Source organism: Condylura cristata, unplaced genomic scaffold (genome assembly GCF_000260355.1).
Source record: "Condylura cristata isolate star-nosed mole 26May11 unplaced genomic scaffold, ConCri1.0 scaffold00008, whole genome shotgun sequence".
NCBI lineage: Eukaryota > Metazoa > Chordata > Mammalia > Eulipotyphla > Talpidae > Condylura > Condylura cristata.
In genome coordinates, this window is record NW_004567109.1 from 9,244,923 (window position 1) to 9,263,975 (window position 19,053).

General features: G+C 45.9%; 1 protein-coding gene across 1 annotated transcript in view; it reads right to left on the minus strand.

Moving 5' to 3' along the window:
- Positions 1–7,785: 7,785 nt before the first annotated feature.
- The window catches only part of USP48 (ubiquitin specific peptidase 48), a 57,857-nt gene continuing 46,589 nt past the window's right edge, over positions 7,786–19,053 (minus strand). The window contains exons 23-27 of the mRNA XM_004678576.2: positions 16,346–16,501; positions 12,235–12,360; positions 10,803–10,851; positions 8,940–8,966; positions 7,786–7,999 (exon numbers count right to left, since the gene is read on the minus strand). Of these exons, the coding sequence (XP_004678633.1) occupies positions 7,977–7,999; positions 8,940–8,966; positions 10,803–10,851; positions 12,235–12,360; positions 16,346–16,501 (381 nt within the window). The 3' untranslated portion in view covers positions 7,786–7,976. The remainder of the gene's footprint in view (positions 8,000–8,939; positions 8,967–10,802; positions 10,852–12,234; positions 12,361–16,345; positions 16,502–19,053) is intronic.

Genomic DNA, 19,053 nt, shown 5'->3' on the forward strand with positions numbered 1-19,053 from the left:
GGGGGCCGCCTGGCGGCGGCAGGACGGGGGTCGGGGGAGGGGGGCTCACGCCCCAGGCCCCCCGGAGGCAGGGAAGCCCAGGGCTTAGCCAGAGGACCCACCCACGCAGGTCCTCCACCTCGCGGGCGCCCACGGCCGGAGACCCGTTCCGGGCAGCAGCTCTCGAACATCCTTCCCCAGGTGGGCAGCCGGGGCGGGGGCCGGGGTCAGGCGAGTCCCGTGGAGTTGAGGAGGGAGGACAGCAAGAGGACGTTGGGGTCAGGACACGAGTTGAAAAGCCAGGCGGGCAGGGGCCGCAGGGATCAGCTTAGTCTGACCTCTGAGGCCCGAGAGCGGAAGAGACTCGTCCAAGGTCAGGAGCAGCAGCAGTACCAACATTTGAGCGGCTCCTGACCCACACCCCACTGACCCCGGTTGTGTCACACATCCTCCCTTCTCCACCGAGCGCTGCTCCAAGTGGCAACCTAAATGGAAGGCGAAATCAGTGGGGTCTACAAGGCCAGAGCTGGGGTGCAATGGGACACTATGTGAGTGTCCACCCAGTGGGCACAGATTCTAGGGGAGTCAGAGCGTTAATGTTAGAGGGGAACTCAAGACCTCTGCCCCACCCTCTTGTTCTAATAAGGGGAAACAGCCACAGAGAGCATGGAGATAAACTTCACTTCATCAACCACTCACAGCTGATGGGTCAGCTCAGGGAGTCCAGTAGACACACCATGCTGCTAGGGCTTAGGGGAGACTCAAGTTTTATTCAACATATTTACTGAGCACCTGCTGTGTGCTTAACAAGCACCCCCCCATCCTCACATGTGAACTGGGGTGCAGACCAGAGGCGCAGAACGTGAGAAAATTCACTACAGACAGAATGGGGATGAATAGGTGGAGCAGTGAGACAGGTCTGCCACCCCATGTGGTCTGTCCCGGGCCTGGGGCTCCAACTCAGGCCATCTTAGCTGGCCTTTGCAGTGGGAGTGCTAGGATTTAACTCCCTAGGCCACCAGGGAGGCCCCCCTCCCCGTTTTTTCTTTTTTGAGCCACAGAACTGCAATCTAAAATCTAGGTCCTTCAGCAGCCTCTGTATCAGGTTCTGGACAATCTTGAACTCTTGAGCCCTGCGGGGCTGGGACAGATGAGAATTACAGAGGAGCAGCAGGAAATGCCTCACCCTCACCCCACCCCCAGCCAATGTAAAAAGGCAGGGGGAGTGTTCTCCCTAGTCAAGTTGGCCCTCCTGCAAGCACTGCTAGCCCCTGGGGTACAAATCCTAAGTTAGTGGGCCTGGGCCTGAGTGCTGGCATTTTAAAAGCTTTGTTGTCACTGTAGAGCCTCAGGAGATGTTCTAACATGCTGGTAGAACATGGGAAGTTGTCAGGCACGAACTGCAGCTGAGGACAGGCCCCATGAGCTCACCCGCTCCTCTGAGCGGTTCCAACCCTGGGGACCCTACCACCATGGAGCCCGGGGCTAGGTAGCTGGCCCAGAGTTGTGTGAGGGATGAAGCTGAGTGAGGTTGGCACGTGCAGGGGAGAGGCAGAAGGGCACTGGTAGTGTAGCGACGGCTCCAGACAGTATGTTCTACAGGGCACCTGTCCTGAGAGATGCTTGGTGACACAAATGCTTGGGAAATGCCAAGGCCTAAAAATTTTCCAGGCAGACTGCATGGGGCTGACTTGTCCATGGGAGAGCTGGGCTCACACATCGCAGGAGGCAAACACATTCGTTCTCCAAAGCCCCCATCCGCTGGCTTGTCTGCACGCTGGGCCAGATGGAGCTTTGAGTCAACGTTGATCACCGTCCTGGCCTCTTTCTGCTTCTCCCACTGCTCCCCCACAGAGCCCTCTGCCCCTCCACTATGCAACAGAGATCGGGGCTCCCAGGGCTGGCTAGAGCCACTGCTGATGGCGCCACACTGCCGGAGATAAAGGTGCCACACCTGAGCTGCAGGAGGGCAGAGGTAGGCGTGGTGTGTGAGGAGTTGCAGCTGTGACCTTTTATGGTCTGTTTTCCTTTCGAGGTCTGGACCTGCACACACCACGGTCCCCAAGGGCCTAACAGCCTACTGGAACTGGGGGACTGAATGTGCCCACTCCTGGCTGAGTAGGTCAAAGAATGTTCTTCTGTGCCAGGCCTCTCCATTTCTTCTTTATAATAAAGCTTTTTTAATTACAGTATTTTCCTCTTTATTGAAAACCTCCCTCAATGCAAGAGGCTTATAATCTCATGTGTCCTGGTTGGGGAGGAGGGGATCCATTCTGAGACTGGGGTCCCTGGGAAGAAGGCAACTTGTGCCATAGGGGGCTGGGCACAGAGCCTGGCATGGAGCCTGGGGACTGAAGGAAGATTGGACAAAGGCCCCAGAGCTTTGCTTTCCTGCCCTATTTCAGTCTAAACCACTCAGGACTGACCACTCGTGCATGCCTGCCTGTGGGCACAAGGCTTTTCTCTCCCAACACTTAATACACCTCCCCTACCTTTGCTGTTGTTGAAAAATGAAAGTGGGGAGGCGGGAAACAATGTGGGCAACCCAACATTAACCCCAATTATGCCAAAGGTTGGAGGGAGCAAGAGGGAATGAAGGCTCTTGGAATTAGCTCCCCTATCTGTACACACCCCTGCCAGTTCAAAGGAGAGAGACAGGGATGGTACTACCCACCAGAAAAGGCAGGGGAGTTGAACTCAGAAAGCGGCTGGCCCACGGGTGGGGTGCCGCTGCAGAGCACTGAGGCCTAGGAGGGGCTGGTGAAGCCATCAAGGTGGGCGGGAGGGGAGGAGAACTCCATCCTGGCAAGAGCTAGACAGGGGCGAGGAGTGGGAGTTGGCACCAGGGCCTGTCTGGCAAGAAGGGACGCGAAGGCATCTGGCTAGTAGGCTGCCCTGCTGTTGCAGGAGACAGCAGAGGATGCGACCCTGAGGGCTGCAGTCTTGGGGCAGAGGTTTTTGGGCTGCAAATGTGAACACAGACAAGGAGTCTCCATACTGAGGGCAACAAAGCCCGGCTGGGGCTGCAGCCTTGGTCACAGCGAAGTAATGGTGTTCTCCTGGGGTCTTGCTGCCACGGGAGAGGGGCTGCTGGTGCTCATATTCCTTTGGAGAACCTAGCACGGGACACAGCTGAGACCCTCTGGCCAGATCAGTGCCTTGGGAGTGAGAACACGTCAGCACTAATTAGGTTGATTTATATTCTGGGATCTGAGCGGTTTTAGGTAGACAGAAGATCCAGCCCAGCCCTAAAGCTGGCTCCCACGAAGACAAAAACTATAGACTGGAATTCTCAACAGACTAGCACAGCTTGGACACTTTCATGCAGAACCGGTGACCTGGTAAGAGTGGAGGCGCACAACTAGAGACGACTCAGAAGCGGATCAAAGTCCTAACAGGCAGCTCAGCCGGGCAACTTTCCAGAGGCTGATGCCTTGAGTGATTCCTCGGGAAAGGGTGGGGTGGGGCTGAGACGAAGCGCCACTGTCTACCTGGTACGTTTGACAGGTGCTACGCATCCAGGGTCCTTTCAGAGAACACGGAGGCCTGTGGTAGCACACATCCAGAATCCTAAGGAGGTGGTGGTGGTTTGGTGCCCCTTAGTTACATAAGAAGGGGGTGGGGGGCGTGCCAGAGAAAGCAAGGTGCGAGAATGCAAAGGCCAATGAGCCAGGCAGTTCAAGTCTACCCCGGCCAAGCCCGGCTTGCCTTTCTGGGGTGCACACCCCACTTCCTGGGGCCCCGGGTCTGCCTGGCCTGGCCACGCTAGTGCAGATCTGGTATTCTGGCTGCCAACCCAGAGTTCTGTGGCTGGCTCTCCCTGACCAAGAGCAATTTCACTTCAAAGGCACTGGTGGAGGGAGGCTCAGCCAAGTCCTTGAAAGCAGGGCTCTTCTTTCCCCTTTTAAGCTTGCTGGGGGACAGGGGGAAGAGGATGAGGGCAGAACAGATGTGCCTTCTATTTGAGATCAATACGGTAATTACGTTAGACAAGCTCTCGGGACTAACTTCAGGGGGAATTTAGACATTCTCTTCAACAGGAAAGTGTGATGACAGTGGGGGAAGAAGTGGCATGTCACTCGTGCTGGAGGCCGTCTGGCGGCAGGACCCAGTCCTCGATGGGGCACAGCAAAGGCCGATGGTGAGGAGCTGCTCCAGTCCCACTTCTAAAGGCAGCCTAGTGTCACCCAGGAGAGGCACGGTGAGTCAGTCTGCACCCCCTTCTCCCCACCACTGAGCGAGGCACAGGAGATGCTTACATCTTACCATATGAAGAAATGTCACCAACTTGCCTGGAACATATGCATTTAAAAAAGTGCTAATGTACATCGGTTAGAAGTATGTGTACTTGATCAAGCTGGTCCTGTGGTTTACTTGTTGAGGGAGGGGAGCATGAAGATGCCTGCCACAGTCCTCTGCTCTCCAGCAGATGATTCACTAGGTCTCAAGAAGTAAACGAGGCAACGGATTCTTGGCAAGACAGCGCCCTCTGCATTGCTTCTTCCTGCTGCGGGGCCTACACAGCCCTGTAACTGGCTCCAGGCCCTGGCCCCAAGCTTCTTTGCGAAGACAACACTGGAAGCTGCCCCTCTGGGGCGAAACTGCCTGTCACAAAGACCTAAATCTTCAGTTTTGACTATCTTTTGACATGACCCTGCAAATAAACACTCAAGCTGGTGTACTGTTGGGCTATTAGCTTCTATTTCCTTAGCGGTTGAAAGGAGACTTGAGAACAGAACGATCAGACACCAGCTCCCTCATCACTTTAGCTTTAAGGGCTTCCAGTATAAGGCCAGTGGTAGGACTGGCCTATGACGTGCCTTCCCGCAAAGGGTAGTCTAATCGTGCAGCCCTACTGCAAACCTCTCTTCCTCCGGGGAGCATGGTGAGCAAGGTAAGGAATGAGGACAAAGCTAGAGAACTTTGCTTGTTTACAAGGTAAATGGTGAAATGACCTGGATCACAGGTGATCAGACTTGCCTTTCCACAGTACCTGTATGTGTGACCTGCACAGCCAGCAAGCCCAGTTAACAGCCAGACCTGACAATCCCTGCAAAGGTGGGGGATATACGAGATGGAGGCTTTCTGTCTCCCCGCTGGGTCCTTCCGCTGGCATTGGCTGCTGCACAGTGATTATCTGTTAAACAAAGTGGCACCATTTCACACATATTTATAATTTGCCTTTTAATGATTAAAGAGCCCAACGGTGTTGATAACCAAGCCCCAGCTAATACCAGTGTCCACACAATGCCTGGGGGCTGGGATAAGCAAATTGCTGATTGTACTTTCAGAATTAGAAATGGAGCTGGTAAAAAACACCCTAGAGATCTATGGGGGGAGTGGGTGTTGGCAAAGGGGTGAGGATGTCCCTAAAATGAAATGCCTGGCTTTTCATCAGACTGTGAACTCTGTTCGCCATCCCCTGTAACACCGAAGAAACTGGGTATTAAAAGGAAGGCCAAAGACAAAGGATTTGATTCTCTGTGACTGTAACAGGAAAGACAGGCTTTAATGCTCGTTTCACTCCAGCAGTTTGTTTAGACAGAGACAAATCATCCCTTGGGTATTTAAAACAGGTTATTCAATCCCAGCATCAGGTTCAAATATTAACCAGGATCTGATCAACAAGTCCATCACTATACAGGTAAACCCACTGGTCATTTAAAATGAAGGTACAATCTGGATTATGACTGCACGCAAATTAAAGGACACTTGTTTCTTTTGAATTTGGCAGAAAGGTAATAGTAATTCTAATCAACAGAGTTCATTACACACAGAAAGGCACTCCCCCTGGGAGCAAAGACATCCAAATGACCACAATTTGTACCGGAGTAGTATGTTGGGCACATCAATTTGGGAGTAAGAAATGGAAATTAAGTGGGGATAACGTCAGGCTTCTTAATACCTTCTACAGACTAGATGGACTTAAAAAGGGCACATGGGCCAACACAGGGGGGCTGGGGTGCCCTGTGTTTAACGGCCGCAGCCCAAAGGCCACCAGTCTCCATCACTTGTAAATTCAAACAAGAATCATGTTTCCGGTCACACCTTGTACAGGTTTTCCCTTGACATAAGAGGCAGGCATTGGTAAGCAGGTTGTATCTATAAAGAATTACTTTAGTTCAGAGCAGGACACTGTCCAGCTACTGTGGAACAGACCCTACTCATGCCACTACATCTGGCAGGAAGCCTGAGCAAGAGCTACTGGAGACCATCTCGCTGCAGGACCATGGTGAGGGCAGCAGTGCTGAACTGCCTGTCAGCCTAAGGTTTGCATTTTGGGCCTTTAAACCGTTACTCACAGTAAGTCGGGCAGAGTAAGAGTCCAGGGGTCATGAACCTGTTTCTATCAATCCCCAGCAAGCACCTCCTACGGTCAACCCATTTCTCTGTGGGGGAAAAGTAGTTTGGTGGGTTACTACTTTCCCACTCCAACTTCAGTTCTTAGAAGGGAAAGAGAAGGCTGAGTTCTGGAAATCAGGGTTCAGAACACACAATCTCAGCTTTTGAGTTCACTCCCTGTCCCTGCTGCTGGCTGCTGGGCCTCAGGGGCAGCTCTTGCTCTACAGACTCCTCAGTAGCACCCCACCCTCGGGGGTGGGGGTGGGGTGGCAGGGCACACAGACTGAGATACTGGAGACAGAAAAACAGAATCGAAGACATAATAATTTTATCAAATAGCCACAAACATTCTAATAAAGGGCCATTCAGAAGAGATGCCTCCCAGATCACTACTAAAATTGGTATTCTTTTGCCCCATCCCAATCCATTATCAGAGTTTAAATTTTTTGGAAAAAAAATTTTAAAAAAAAAAGAGCCTTAGCACAAACCCAAGGCTAAGCAAGTGTTACTGAGAGCGGTGCCAGAGCCAGCATCTCTGCCCCAAACAGAAAGCAGCGGGGCAAACCCCAGTCTTCAGCCCCATTTAAGACACTTCAATATTCCTAAGAATATTGCTTCGGTCATTTGTTGCTAATAACAGTAATCCTGAGTTGGACAAAGCGGTGCACCCCATCCATCACTTTAAATCAAAGTGGTCTTAAAAAATCCTTTCTGGGCATTTTGAAAGAAAGCCTTCAAAGGGAGAAGAGAGATCCAAGAAATGGTGAAGTTGGAGGACAGAAATAAATTTCACAAAGAGCCCTGTGGTATACAAATGTTCTTCAGTCCACTTTACTCTTCGGATATGGTGGCCAGATTTTACAAAAGTGCAAGGTGTATATGACCCCCCCACATCTGAATAACAACCAAACTGGAAGAAGCTACCACATGTAATAAGCACTCGCCTTCCTTTCTGAAATGCATGGAAGCAGAAAGGCCTTTGAAGCCAGCCACGGAAACCACCCTTGCTCACTGCAAGAGACATGCAGGGAGGGGCCCCTCCTTTACCCATCACCGCAGGCGGAGGGGCGGCGGGCAGGTGCACCACAGCCAACACAGAGGACTCTATAATCCGAAGACGCTTTTCCACAATTATGGCAAGTTCTTCACTTTCATGCTTTATTGAAAGTAAAATATGAATCAAAGACAGATATTGGTAAGCAGGTTATGTCTCTAAAGAATTACTTTAGTTCAGAGCAGGAGGTTGTCCCATCTACTGTGATACAAATCCTTCACGGACCACTGCATCTGGCAGGAAGCTTGAGCAAGGTAACATAACAGAACTTTCTTCCCTCCCAAGACTACAAATCTCATATGTAAACATGATTTACGGTAACTGCTGCTAAGCTGGTTCACTCTTTACTTGTCCTCCCTCCCAACACTCCCACCCCCCTTAAATATAAAATTTGAAACATTTCCTTCAAGTCTGATGTCCTTCAGTGCAATCTGCTTTATTTGACATAAGGCATTTGGGACAGTCGCTTCTGAGTTTTCTGCCTTTTGGAAGAGTCGTGTAATGCTTTCATCCTTAAATCCATCTTTCCGTTAATGCCCTAACATGTCAAACTCCTCTTCCCTTCTGGTCATTTCTTAGCAGTCAGCAAGTGGTCAAAAGATTAATGTCCAAGTAGACCGGTACCTGAGGAAACAAACACACGTGAAAGTACAGCTGTGAACTAAACATTGAAGAGTCCACGCACGCCTGCCTAGAGAGCGAACGCACAGGTAATACCCCATCTAATAAACGGGCACGCCAATCCCGATGATGAAGGACAGAAAGGTTATCAGCTGACTCACACTGCAGCTGAAAGCCACGTGCTAGGTGTCTCTCCACACAAGTCAATCCGATTTTATCAGTGCTTTCATTTCCTGGCCACTTTTCACAAGGGAATTTTTGCTGAATTGTTTTGCTTTAACCTCACCAGGAGTTTCTTGTAGTGGTAATGTACAGACAACAAAAAGGCATCGAAAGGGGCTTTGTTCAGGACAGTAGCTTTGCTCATCCATTTGGCTGAGCAAAGGACCCCTGGTATTTCATTCAAACTCACTCTGACAAAATCACAGTCTGCTATGAACCTTTGGAACAGGAAACAAAGAATTAAAATGGCAACACATCTGCAAATGCCAGGTTTGTAGTTGATGAATCAATGGATGTTATTCGCAGGCACACAGGAGTGGTCCAGCAGTGGAACCTGACACAGTCATTATCACCATCTTACTAAGAAAACCTTTATTCTAAATAGATTAAATTCTTCTCTAACTCTTATCAGTGACACAAATTGTTTTTGCTTTAAGATGAAACTGATAGGAGCAACTAGGAAAAGGTTAATGTAAATCTCAAAATACTAGTGGCCAAAACACCACTAGAAAGAGAAAATGGAGCCCTTTCTGAAGGCCTGAGCTGAAAAAGATAAGAAGCATGAGTTAAAAAAAAAAAAAAAGCATTCAACAAAAATTAATTTTAGTTATGAGAATCAGATTGAATTAAATTTTAAAATCAAATTATAGCCTTCACTTTAATAGAAAATTACCGTATGACTCTTGACATTCGTGAACAAAACATGACAAATGTGACTTACCTTTGAACCCTTCTTCTGGCATACACACTGAGGAGGAAAAAGAGAATCCCAAATTGAAAAATCTGCCAGCACAGACAGTAAGAAGATCACTGCACTGCCTCCAGGCCAGGAGGAAAGTGTCAAAATGACCTTACTCAATCATGACTTGAAGTTACTGATGTTACTCACCAGGTGGTCACTTGTCAGAGCAGTGCAAACCAGCAGAAAGGGCAGGGCTGGAGCTGGGGCCAGCGTTTGGCATGACCCCAGGGCAAGCCCCAAGAAGCCTGATGCTGGTGTCCACTCCTACCCTCTGCCCACTCCTGCCCCAACTCCAGCCCTGCTGGGAGGAGTAACTAGGCCCGAGCAGGTAGTTTCTTCCAGTATTAAACCCCTTTTTCTCCAAATAATAGGACTATATTGTTACTTTGTACATTTTAATGTCAGAACATCTATTAATGTCAATGCAAGATAAATCTATCACTCCTTATAACAATTAACTTTTGTGAACCCAATCTCCTGACCAGGGACAGCTGCTCAGGTGAACACCAGTCTTCAGTGTTCTCGTCTGTGACTCATCAACACTGACCAAGTGGACTCCTCCAGTGCCCCCTCCGCCTCAGTTCCTGGCTGCTCTGGGTTTTTTTCATCCTCTTGGGGTTGGTAACCACTGCATATTTGTGGTTCTTTCCTCTGTACCATTTCCAAATCAAGTCTCCAAAAGACAGTCATGTACCGTGTCTCCTTGACCTGGCCCGCACCCCACAGCTCCCATGAAGAAGGGGAGCACTCACTGCCTGCTGTGCAACTTCTCATGTGGAGTTTCCCTTCACCACCTTCTAAGACAGCTTGTTCCACGGTGGACCCTGCTGACTTCATTCTTGGTTGCCTTTAAGAGCACAACCTCCCATACTATCTTGCCAAACAGCACATGAGAAGTTTTTCAGGCCTGGCGCGCTCGGTCCTCAAGAGTGAGGGAAGTCTACTAAGAGAACTTCAAACTGTAACTTGCTTCCTCAGACTCCTGTGAGCATCGCCCCATCATTATGGCATCCCATCCTTTGACAATGACTATCCCATCCCCAACCCCACGCCATAACCCCCCAGGTCCAGATGCTTTTAGAAATCCTCTAGCATATCACTTACTATATCTAGCCCTTGGTGCAGTACTTTTTTATTTCCAGGAATTCTGTTCTCCAATTATTGCTTTTATATAGATCCTAACTATTACCATTTATTCTATTAGTCATGATTAAATTTCTTCATAAATTTTCAAGCTATCTTATGCTCTCTGTATTGCATATTTCCTTTGGTAAAGAGAACCTAGTGACAGGTCATCAGATATCTGGTTATCTTTGGGTACCTCTTTCTCACATGTAAATGTCAGGTACCCTAGAAGAAAATCAGCCTGAAGCTTCTGCTAGAATTCCCTGAAGGGCAGCTGGGAGAGACATCAAGATGGCTGTCATTAAGTCATAGGGGAAGCCTCCCTGATAGGTAACAGGCTCCATTCTTACCTTTCTGGTTTAATCTCATCAAAGGGCGAAAACACAGATTTAGCTGTGTGTCTTAGGTACAGAAATGGAAGCCGCAGCAGAACAGTGTCTGCCCACAGAACTCCTGTGAGATGTACAACAACCAGTGAATCGGCACTGGTTCTTGTGCATCTCACCCACTTGAGGCCTGGTATGTTTCCTCAAGGGAGCCCAAATACTCTTCTGCTGTGAATGCCTAAATTTGTGGCTGATACCGTTCCCTACAATCCTTTCCAGTAAGAGGCTATCTTAACAATGGAGAGACTTTCCCCAAGGTTAAAAGTTCTATAACTATATTCTCATCTTCAAACAAGTTAGCCAATAAAATCCTAAAAGGAATTGTCTTTACCTTGCATGACATCATCCATTGCAGCATAATCTGCAATTGGTTCATCAGCCTAGAAAACAAATAAAGAAAATCAAGACCACAGGGAGCAGGAGCCAGAGGTGCAGCATTCCAGAGCTCAGCACATGCAAGTGTGGCCTCAGCAGTTCAGCTACTTAGGTGCCACAAGACACAAATATGTGGGTGGCAGCTCAAGCAGCCAGGATATTCAGGGTTACCAAATGATGTCCTGCCACAGGTTCGATTTAGCCTCCCCCCTCCCCAAAGCCACAGGATGATATGGTGTTGTTATCCTGCTTCTAAAAACACCTTGAGCAATGAAAATGTTCAGATACTCAATTTAAGAAACCGGTAAGGAGAGCATGACTTACGTAGACATAATCAGACTGGTGCCTGAAAACACCAAGTGGGCATTTTGTTTCTCCTCACCACCAAGAGCAAAATACCCACTTCCTTTCCAGGACAGAAGCCAGCACTGCGTCTGTGCTTATGCCACGTGGATCAGCTGCAAGAGCAGAGGGCCAGAGGCAGCCCAGATGAGCATCCGCAGCCTTGGGAAATACAAGCTCTACAAACACCAGCTGTGTCTACATCTTAGCCAGGGTCCCTAGGATTCAGCAACTCAACAGGTTCTCAAAACCATTCCACAGAACAGTACGGGTGTGTGTATACATTTCTAGGGGTAGCTAAGGATCTGCCTCATTATTTCCAACACCTAATTTTATCTCATCAAAACTGTAGTTCTAGGGTAAAAGCACATACTTCACATTTCAAAAACCTGACAATTATTTTACCAAAAGATGCAATAGTATGTGGCAGATTAGATCCTTCTAGCCACTGAAACATAAAAGAGGCAGAGGGCAGTGCCTAACATTAGCCCTCAGGGAAAGCAGGAGGGGGCTCATGAGGTTGGTGCAATGATTAACTTCATTTCAAACTTTTCATAACCTCCTCCTCTCCAAAACACCTTCTACTCGCCTAAATCCATTCAACTCCATTTGAAGCATGTTTCTGTGACTGAGGTGAGAACCCACTGAGCCAACCAACTGTTACTTTGACTGCTGTGGCTAAGCTGTCTTCTATGAATTTCCTAGCTTGCCAGGCTGGTATGTATGAATCAACAAAACAGGGGACACTTTAATAGTAGAAGTGTGGTTACGGAATTCTGCATATTCAGAAATGAAGGCGATGTGAGGGAGGAGGGTGAATCTATAGCTGCTATTTTGAATAAAAATGATCAAGACCCAGTGGCATCATGACCTCCTCCAAGTCCCCTGTCACATGGCAGAGCTGGAGAATCCATGACAGCCAAGCTCAGGACAGCTACCATCACCACACACTGCCGAGGCTCTGGGAACACCTGAACTAACAGGTTATGCGTTGTGATTATGATGAGAACCTCCTAGACGTCCTCAGGCAGGAAGCTGTTACCTACCTTCAACAAAATCACAGATTCGGGAATGACACCCAATGTACCGAGGGTGGCACAATCATCACTTAAAATCTTCCCATCAATTGAGAGATTCTGGTCAAAAGGAGCGACGGAGAATGCATGCATGATCTGTGCCAATATAAAACAAGTGTGGGTAAAGCAGAATCCGGACATTAATATCCTGTTTGAATAATGCACGGGTTCACTTAGACAAGGCTCAGTATACAAAATACACTACCGGTTTGCAATTATCCCACTAGCCACAGTCCTCTGAGACTATAATCGTAATGTATCTGGGAACATTCTTTATGAGGTCTGGTAGGGAATGAGGAAATATTACAACCAAAGACCCTTTTGTTCAACACCAAAGGAAGGAATGTGGGAAAATCAAATGAGAAAGTGTGGTTGGGCTGTAGGTGCTTGGTTAAAAGGGCAAGGTGATCATTGTCACTCCTGCCAGGCTCCACGTCCCTAATAATAAAGACCAAATTGTTTTATAAGAGCATCATTAGGGGATCTCCCTCATGGCTCAATGGGTTAAAGTGCAGCACTGTGAAACTTACTGCAGCCTCTAACAGCCCAAGTTTGACCCCCGGCCAGGGAGCTGACCCACAGGGCGCAGCAGACCTCTCCTGACCTGCCACTACTCCCCTCAGCAGTGTATTACAGTAGATCTGCCTGTTCTGCTCCCCACTCTGTCTCAGGGGAACCTTCTCATGCCCCCTCACACCTCCAGCCTTTATGCCAGTTCTTGTACACATAAATAAATCTTAAAAAAAAAAGAAAAGAAAGAAAAGAAACTAGAGCTAATCTGTAGACTGTTTGGACTCTTCTTCCTTCTCTCTCAATGCCTGCAGGAGGCGGGCAGGACATAATCTACCTCTTGGGACTGAGTTCTTTGTTTTCCAGGAACAAAAATATGAATTCTCTGAAGAATCACAAGCCCCACCCCAGTTTCTGGCCAAGTGTGAAAATCAGATACATTCCGAAGCACTGTTGTACGTAATACTTACACACGTTTTGAGTTTCCAGGTGGTAATTACTTCGGGGGAAGAGAGGCACACAAGGTGCCGACAGTGTCCTACCCCTCCGGCAGAGGGCAATCTAAGAGTACCCGTTTTATTAGGCTCTACAACTTAGTCACAGATAAGCACTGATCACATTCCACTAAATGTATGTTTGCACCATTATACATATTAGAGCAAACAAACTCATGACCTTATACTATACTATACTCCTTGACTCTAGAAACACAAAGAGCCTAGGCAAAAGTCTTGAACCAACATGTGTGTAACAGTACTCAGGAGCTTTCCCAGCTGGGAAGACGTGACCAGCTAAGTGACATGGCGAATAGACCAACAACACTGGCCTTCCCAGCTGTTGACCCAGAATCTTCTGTGGACTTCTCAAAAGGACATCAGCGGGAGAAGCAAGCTGGGGGCTGGTTAGGTGGGTATCAATGTCTGCCTAGGACGCATAAGCCCATTTGTTTCTGTACGTGAGAAGTAGCTACCACATGGTCAGGGGCTGTGCTGGTGCTAGAAATACTGACAGTGAATACGCCCGCCCTGCAAAGACTCACAGGAGTGGGGGCAAACTGGGTGCTGGAAACAAACAAGGTATATGCAAGATCTAGCGGCAAGAAAGGGAGCCTTCTGTTCTGCAGCTGGCAGCCAGGTTGCAGAGGGGCGCTATGAATGACGAACACAAAGTTCCTGAGGGAGAAGGTGACGTTTCAGAATGCAGGAGCCCGCCAGAGCCAGGGAAGCCTATGGTTCAACAACTCACAAACACTAAGCCTCAGAGAAAGCGTGGGTGTAGCTGACATCCACTGGTCTGCTTAACACGTGGGCGTGGCACTCCTGAACACAGGAACACAACAGGAAGATGAAGGCAGTGTTCCCGAAGGGGAGTGGCTCCTGCCACTGGCTGAGGCAGGTGGGGCTGAAATAAGGAGCTACAGGAGGGATTGGATTCTGCTGCTTGACATTTCACCTCTGTGCCAAAATTTCTTCCCTTCTAAGGCACACAACACCGCCCACTCAACACCTATCTTTGGTAAAAATGAAATAATATAATTAAGTGAACATCCTCTGAGAAAGGAGATGAATAAATTATACTTCACGGAATCATGAATTAATAGCCAGGCAAAACAAATTTCCTAACTGTAACTGGATTATGTCTAGAATAAAACATTCACAGTTTTACAAAGGTTGCCATCCCATTAGCTTGGAAATGTAGGATCCCCAAGGAAAGGCTCCATCAAATAAAAAATGCATTATATGCTTTCCAAAAAAACCCAAACAAATAAACAAACAAAAAAACCACCTACCACTGAGGATCACAGGCAAGGCCCACCACATCACCACAAACTCCAATTTTATTCTGCTGCCAGGCAGAAAGGTCACCTCTAGAAGAAGCTTCCAAAAGGGCCACTGTGCAGCGCGGGGTACTGCATCTCATTGCCCTTTCCGGTGCCTAAGCTGTGACTGCAGCACCGGGACAGCAAGAGTGGGAGGAATCATCTAAGACATGGGCCTGGGGGCTTCCTCTCAAAGATGCTGCCTTCTCCAGGCCACATTTGTACAGGTAACATGCTCCCAGACAGAGAGGTTATTTCTGCTGACTCTGCTGTAGTCTTTAAAGCGGCAGTCCACAAAGAAGCTGCACTGGCTTGTCGCTGTCTGCATCCACAGGGGTTTCGAATGTTCGAGGTTTACCACCGGCAGGCAGAAAACCACTGATAGAAACAAGTTTCCTCTGATGTAAAAGGTACAGTAACAGAATACAGAGATTATGCCAACACGTTTATTTTCAGAGCCGTGGGTTCAACCAAGGGAAATAACTGTTCTCAGGACAATCTGGAACATATAACACCCTCAAAGGAAGCCTGTACTTTTGTCTCAATTACAATGATAAATATCAGCAACAAGAAAAAAATGCATAACCAGTAAACTATGCCACATAAAAGTAGTAAAGAAGGAAATTTGGTCAATTTTGGGCTATGTCAGTGACAATATTATGGGCCAGAATTTTTGGGTGAACATCTTGAATTTATCAATTCCTTTCTGCCTATGTTTTGAGATACAATACTGAAATTCTCATCTGGAATCCCTCAGTATTAATACCAAAAAATAAAGATTCCACGAAACATTTTCATAAAGGCTCCATTACATTTACTAGATTGATTTGCAAGACAATGTGAATTTGCTGAGGATGAGGGAGAGGGGGGATTGGATGCAGAATCTAAAATGAACCTTTATAAAACAATTTGGAAATACCAATCTAAAGCTAAAGATAATAAAAGATAACTTAAAAATTCTATCAGGGCCCTCTCTGGTGGTGCAAAGCGTTAGGACACAGCACTGCAAGCGAGCCACAGCCACTTCAGTGCGAGTTCAATCCCTGACCCAGGAGGTGACACACATGGTGCCGAACACCTCTCCTGTCTCCCCTCTGCTCCCCTCAGCAGTGTATTTTTTCTGCTTGTTCTGCTCCCAGCTATCTCTGGTGAATCCGCTCACCGTCCCTGTACCTCTGGCCTGTACTCCAGTTCTGTATGCATAAATAAATGCTACAAAAAAAAAAAAATTCTATCAGAGATGTCTCCAACTTCAAAAATACTGTGAGAAAAAGAAATTCTGACTCATGCAAATGAATAAACACTCAAGTGGCTTTTACCTCCCCTTAAATTTCACCCTGGTAACTGACTCACATAACTATTAACTGGGCAAAGATAAACATATAGCACAATAAAGTGAGAGAACAATGGTCTTGAAACAGCCTCAAGAGTGGCAGCCTAAGTGGGCTTCGCTGATTCTCACTATTGGCAAGTAGTCTCAAGTTTCCAGAATCCAAAATATACTTTCATTTTCATAGAAAGGTTCTTCACTGTTTTTGAAAACCTTTTCAACAAAACGGCTTTTTAAAGAAAGAATTATTTTGAGGCCCTACGAGTTTTATTTTGAAATCAAAAAGTCATTCCCAGCTGGTTGAGGACTGAACAGAGAGCTCTTTAAAAGAGAAGGGAAACTACATAAAGAAACATAGTGGAAAGCAAGAATCCACACAGCCCTGAAGTCCAGAACATACTTAAACACATTTTTTTCCTCACCTGAATTTTCAATTCCTTTAATGTCTGATTAGCAGATACGAGAAGTGCTTTCTCACCACGAACTTTTCTATGCCGCATACTTCGTCGAATAACCTGTTTTTGATAGGCTATATAATTCTGATGGGATATCTTTTGCCGCTTTGTTCCTCCATTGCTCTATAATAAATATAGAAAACAAAGAAGTGGAATTATACGGCAGGACCTAATCACAAAATTCACGAATTCACGAGGCAAGCTAAAAGCAATTTACTTCATGGTCACTTAACCATTTCAAATTCAATTTAAGCAATGAGTAAAAACTCCTTAGAGGATCTCAGCAGACTCACTTGAAATTGTTCAAATTAGGAAAGGTTGAGAACACATAAGTGCCAAAATTTTTTAAATTAATATATAAAAGACATTTAAAAGCACAATGATGTTTAAGTCAGAAAAACACAGGTGATAAACTGAAAAAAAAAAAAATTAAGATAATTAAGTTTAATCCATAAATAACCTAAATTTTATTGTTTAAACCTTTTCTTCTTTTTTGAATCACAGACGGTAAGTATTGCCAAGAACTTTAACTTGAAAAGACAGTACCCTCAATCAAAGTTTAGCAAAAAACAGGTTGAAAGATTGTCTCATGACTTGACTATGCATGTTAAACCTAAGCTTAGTAATATCAACAGCAAATCAGTTGAATCCAGAATATGGTACCATCTACAACAAATCAGAACTGACCTCTAAGTCCATGTCAAAGAGGAATACACAGGTAATAATAGTCTGAGTGATACAAAACAACGTACTCTGTATACTAGCTTAAGAGGGAAAATTTAGCTGAAATTATATTTGGAATAGCTAGAGAAATCTGTGTATGAGTAATAGGTCACTGTGTCAACACATTGGTTTACATATTTGGAGTGAAATCTCACAAGGGTTGCAATTTACTTAAAGATGGTTCAGCAAAACTTGACATGCACACAGACTACACTGTTTCAAGAAAATATAAAAGGTAAGAATCCTATGTCAGGGCCTCCCTAGTGGCACAAGGGGTTAACACAGCTAAGAGGCTGCTGTACCTTCTTGTCTTGTCCGCCGCTCCCCTCAGCAGTTTCAGTCATTCTGCCTGTTCTGTCTCTAGTAAATCATCTCACCCTGTGCATCTCTGGCCCACACCCCACACCTGTATTCATAAATAAATCTCTCTCTTTTTTAAAGAACCAAATATCTTTCTGTAAGATTGCTACAAATACCTCGTCAAAAGGTTAACAGTCATTACCCCTCACCTAGTCAAGTCAAGGAATGAAAGAAAACAAGATTCTAATTTACATCTCTTTCCCCTGGTTTCATTAAGTCTACATGAGGTGACCCCAAGGCACTGGTTCTGGTTACCACACGAGTGGTCGGGAGTATGGTCAGTGCACTGAGGCACAGCACTTTAGGGGTAATTGTGGATAGACATCACATACTAAAAGAATTCCAGATATTTACAAAAAGAAAAGGATAGGGAAACAAACACAGGAGAGTATTTTTTCTGGGTGATATCACTGTGTTAAGCACATTTAGTTCATGTCCAGCTCAAGAGCTAAGTATAAAAAAATACATAGGTGATTCCAAGATCTGTTTTAAAAAAGGTTAGGTGAACTTAGGCGTCTGGGGTGAAAAAGTAAAGGCTGATAAAACATCTTGCTCAATCTCAACTGTTTAAAGGTGAAACTGAATCTAAAATTCAATTAGGGATATAAGGAAAAACATCTACAGCATTTACAACATAAAATTTTACCTTAAAAATAAAAAATACAAATAGCAAAGTCCTGAGGAATATGCAATATTTATTTTTCACTGACTGATTTTAAATGGGTCTAAAAGCTTTTCCCAGAAATAATTCTCCCCCCACCCAAAAAAAAAAAAAAAACCCACAGAATTTAAAATTAACGTAGTCAACAAAATCCAATTCACTGATTTTAGAAGGCTTTCAATACCTGAGCAATACTTACTACTGGGTGCATTATTAATCTAAATAGTAGATAAGGTCAAAGTCAAAGGAACGGGGCTGTTGTATCTTACAGAAAGAAAGGGGATTTGTGCGTCTCTATTAAGGGCAAGCAGAAGTGCATTTTTTTATTACAGGGATTTAGAACAGCACTTACAGAAGCTATGATTTGAGATACACTAATGTACTGCAAAAGAGGTTTGGGAAGCTTTGCATTCTGAAAGGGCTTGACATTCTTCTGCGACCATCTCCTCTTTTCTAAAAGAGATCCCACAAAAGAGGGATCTAAATAAGGGCGGTTACACTTGAGATTTTTCGTGGGACAAAAATATTTAAAACATTCTGACGTATTATAACATCCAAACCAGGAGAAAGACAGAAGAAAATTAGAAAGTCAAAAAAACTACAGCATAAAAAACAATGTTTCCCAACATTCTCAATTATATTTGCAAATGTAAAATCTGCTGTCATCCACAACTAAGGAAAGAAATTCCACATTCACTTTTACAAACTGCTGGGTATGAGCACGTGAATGAAACACTCAAAAAGTTAGCTTTCTCCAAATCTAAAGCATTTGAAATTCCTTAAGTTCAGAGCTTGAAATAACAGAAACTGAAGAATAAGAACATCCATACCAAGCTTAGCAAACTAAATTATAAGATATACCAGAATACTACACTCCCAACTGATGAATGCATTCTCCCAGGAGATAGTAATTTAAATATGGTACAGTCAG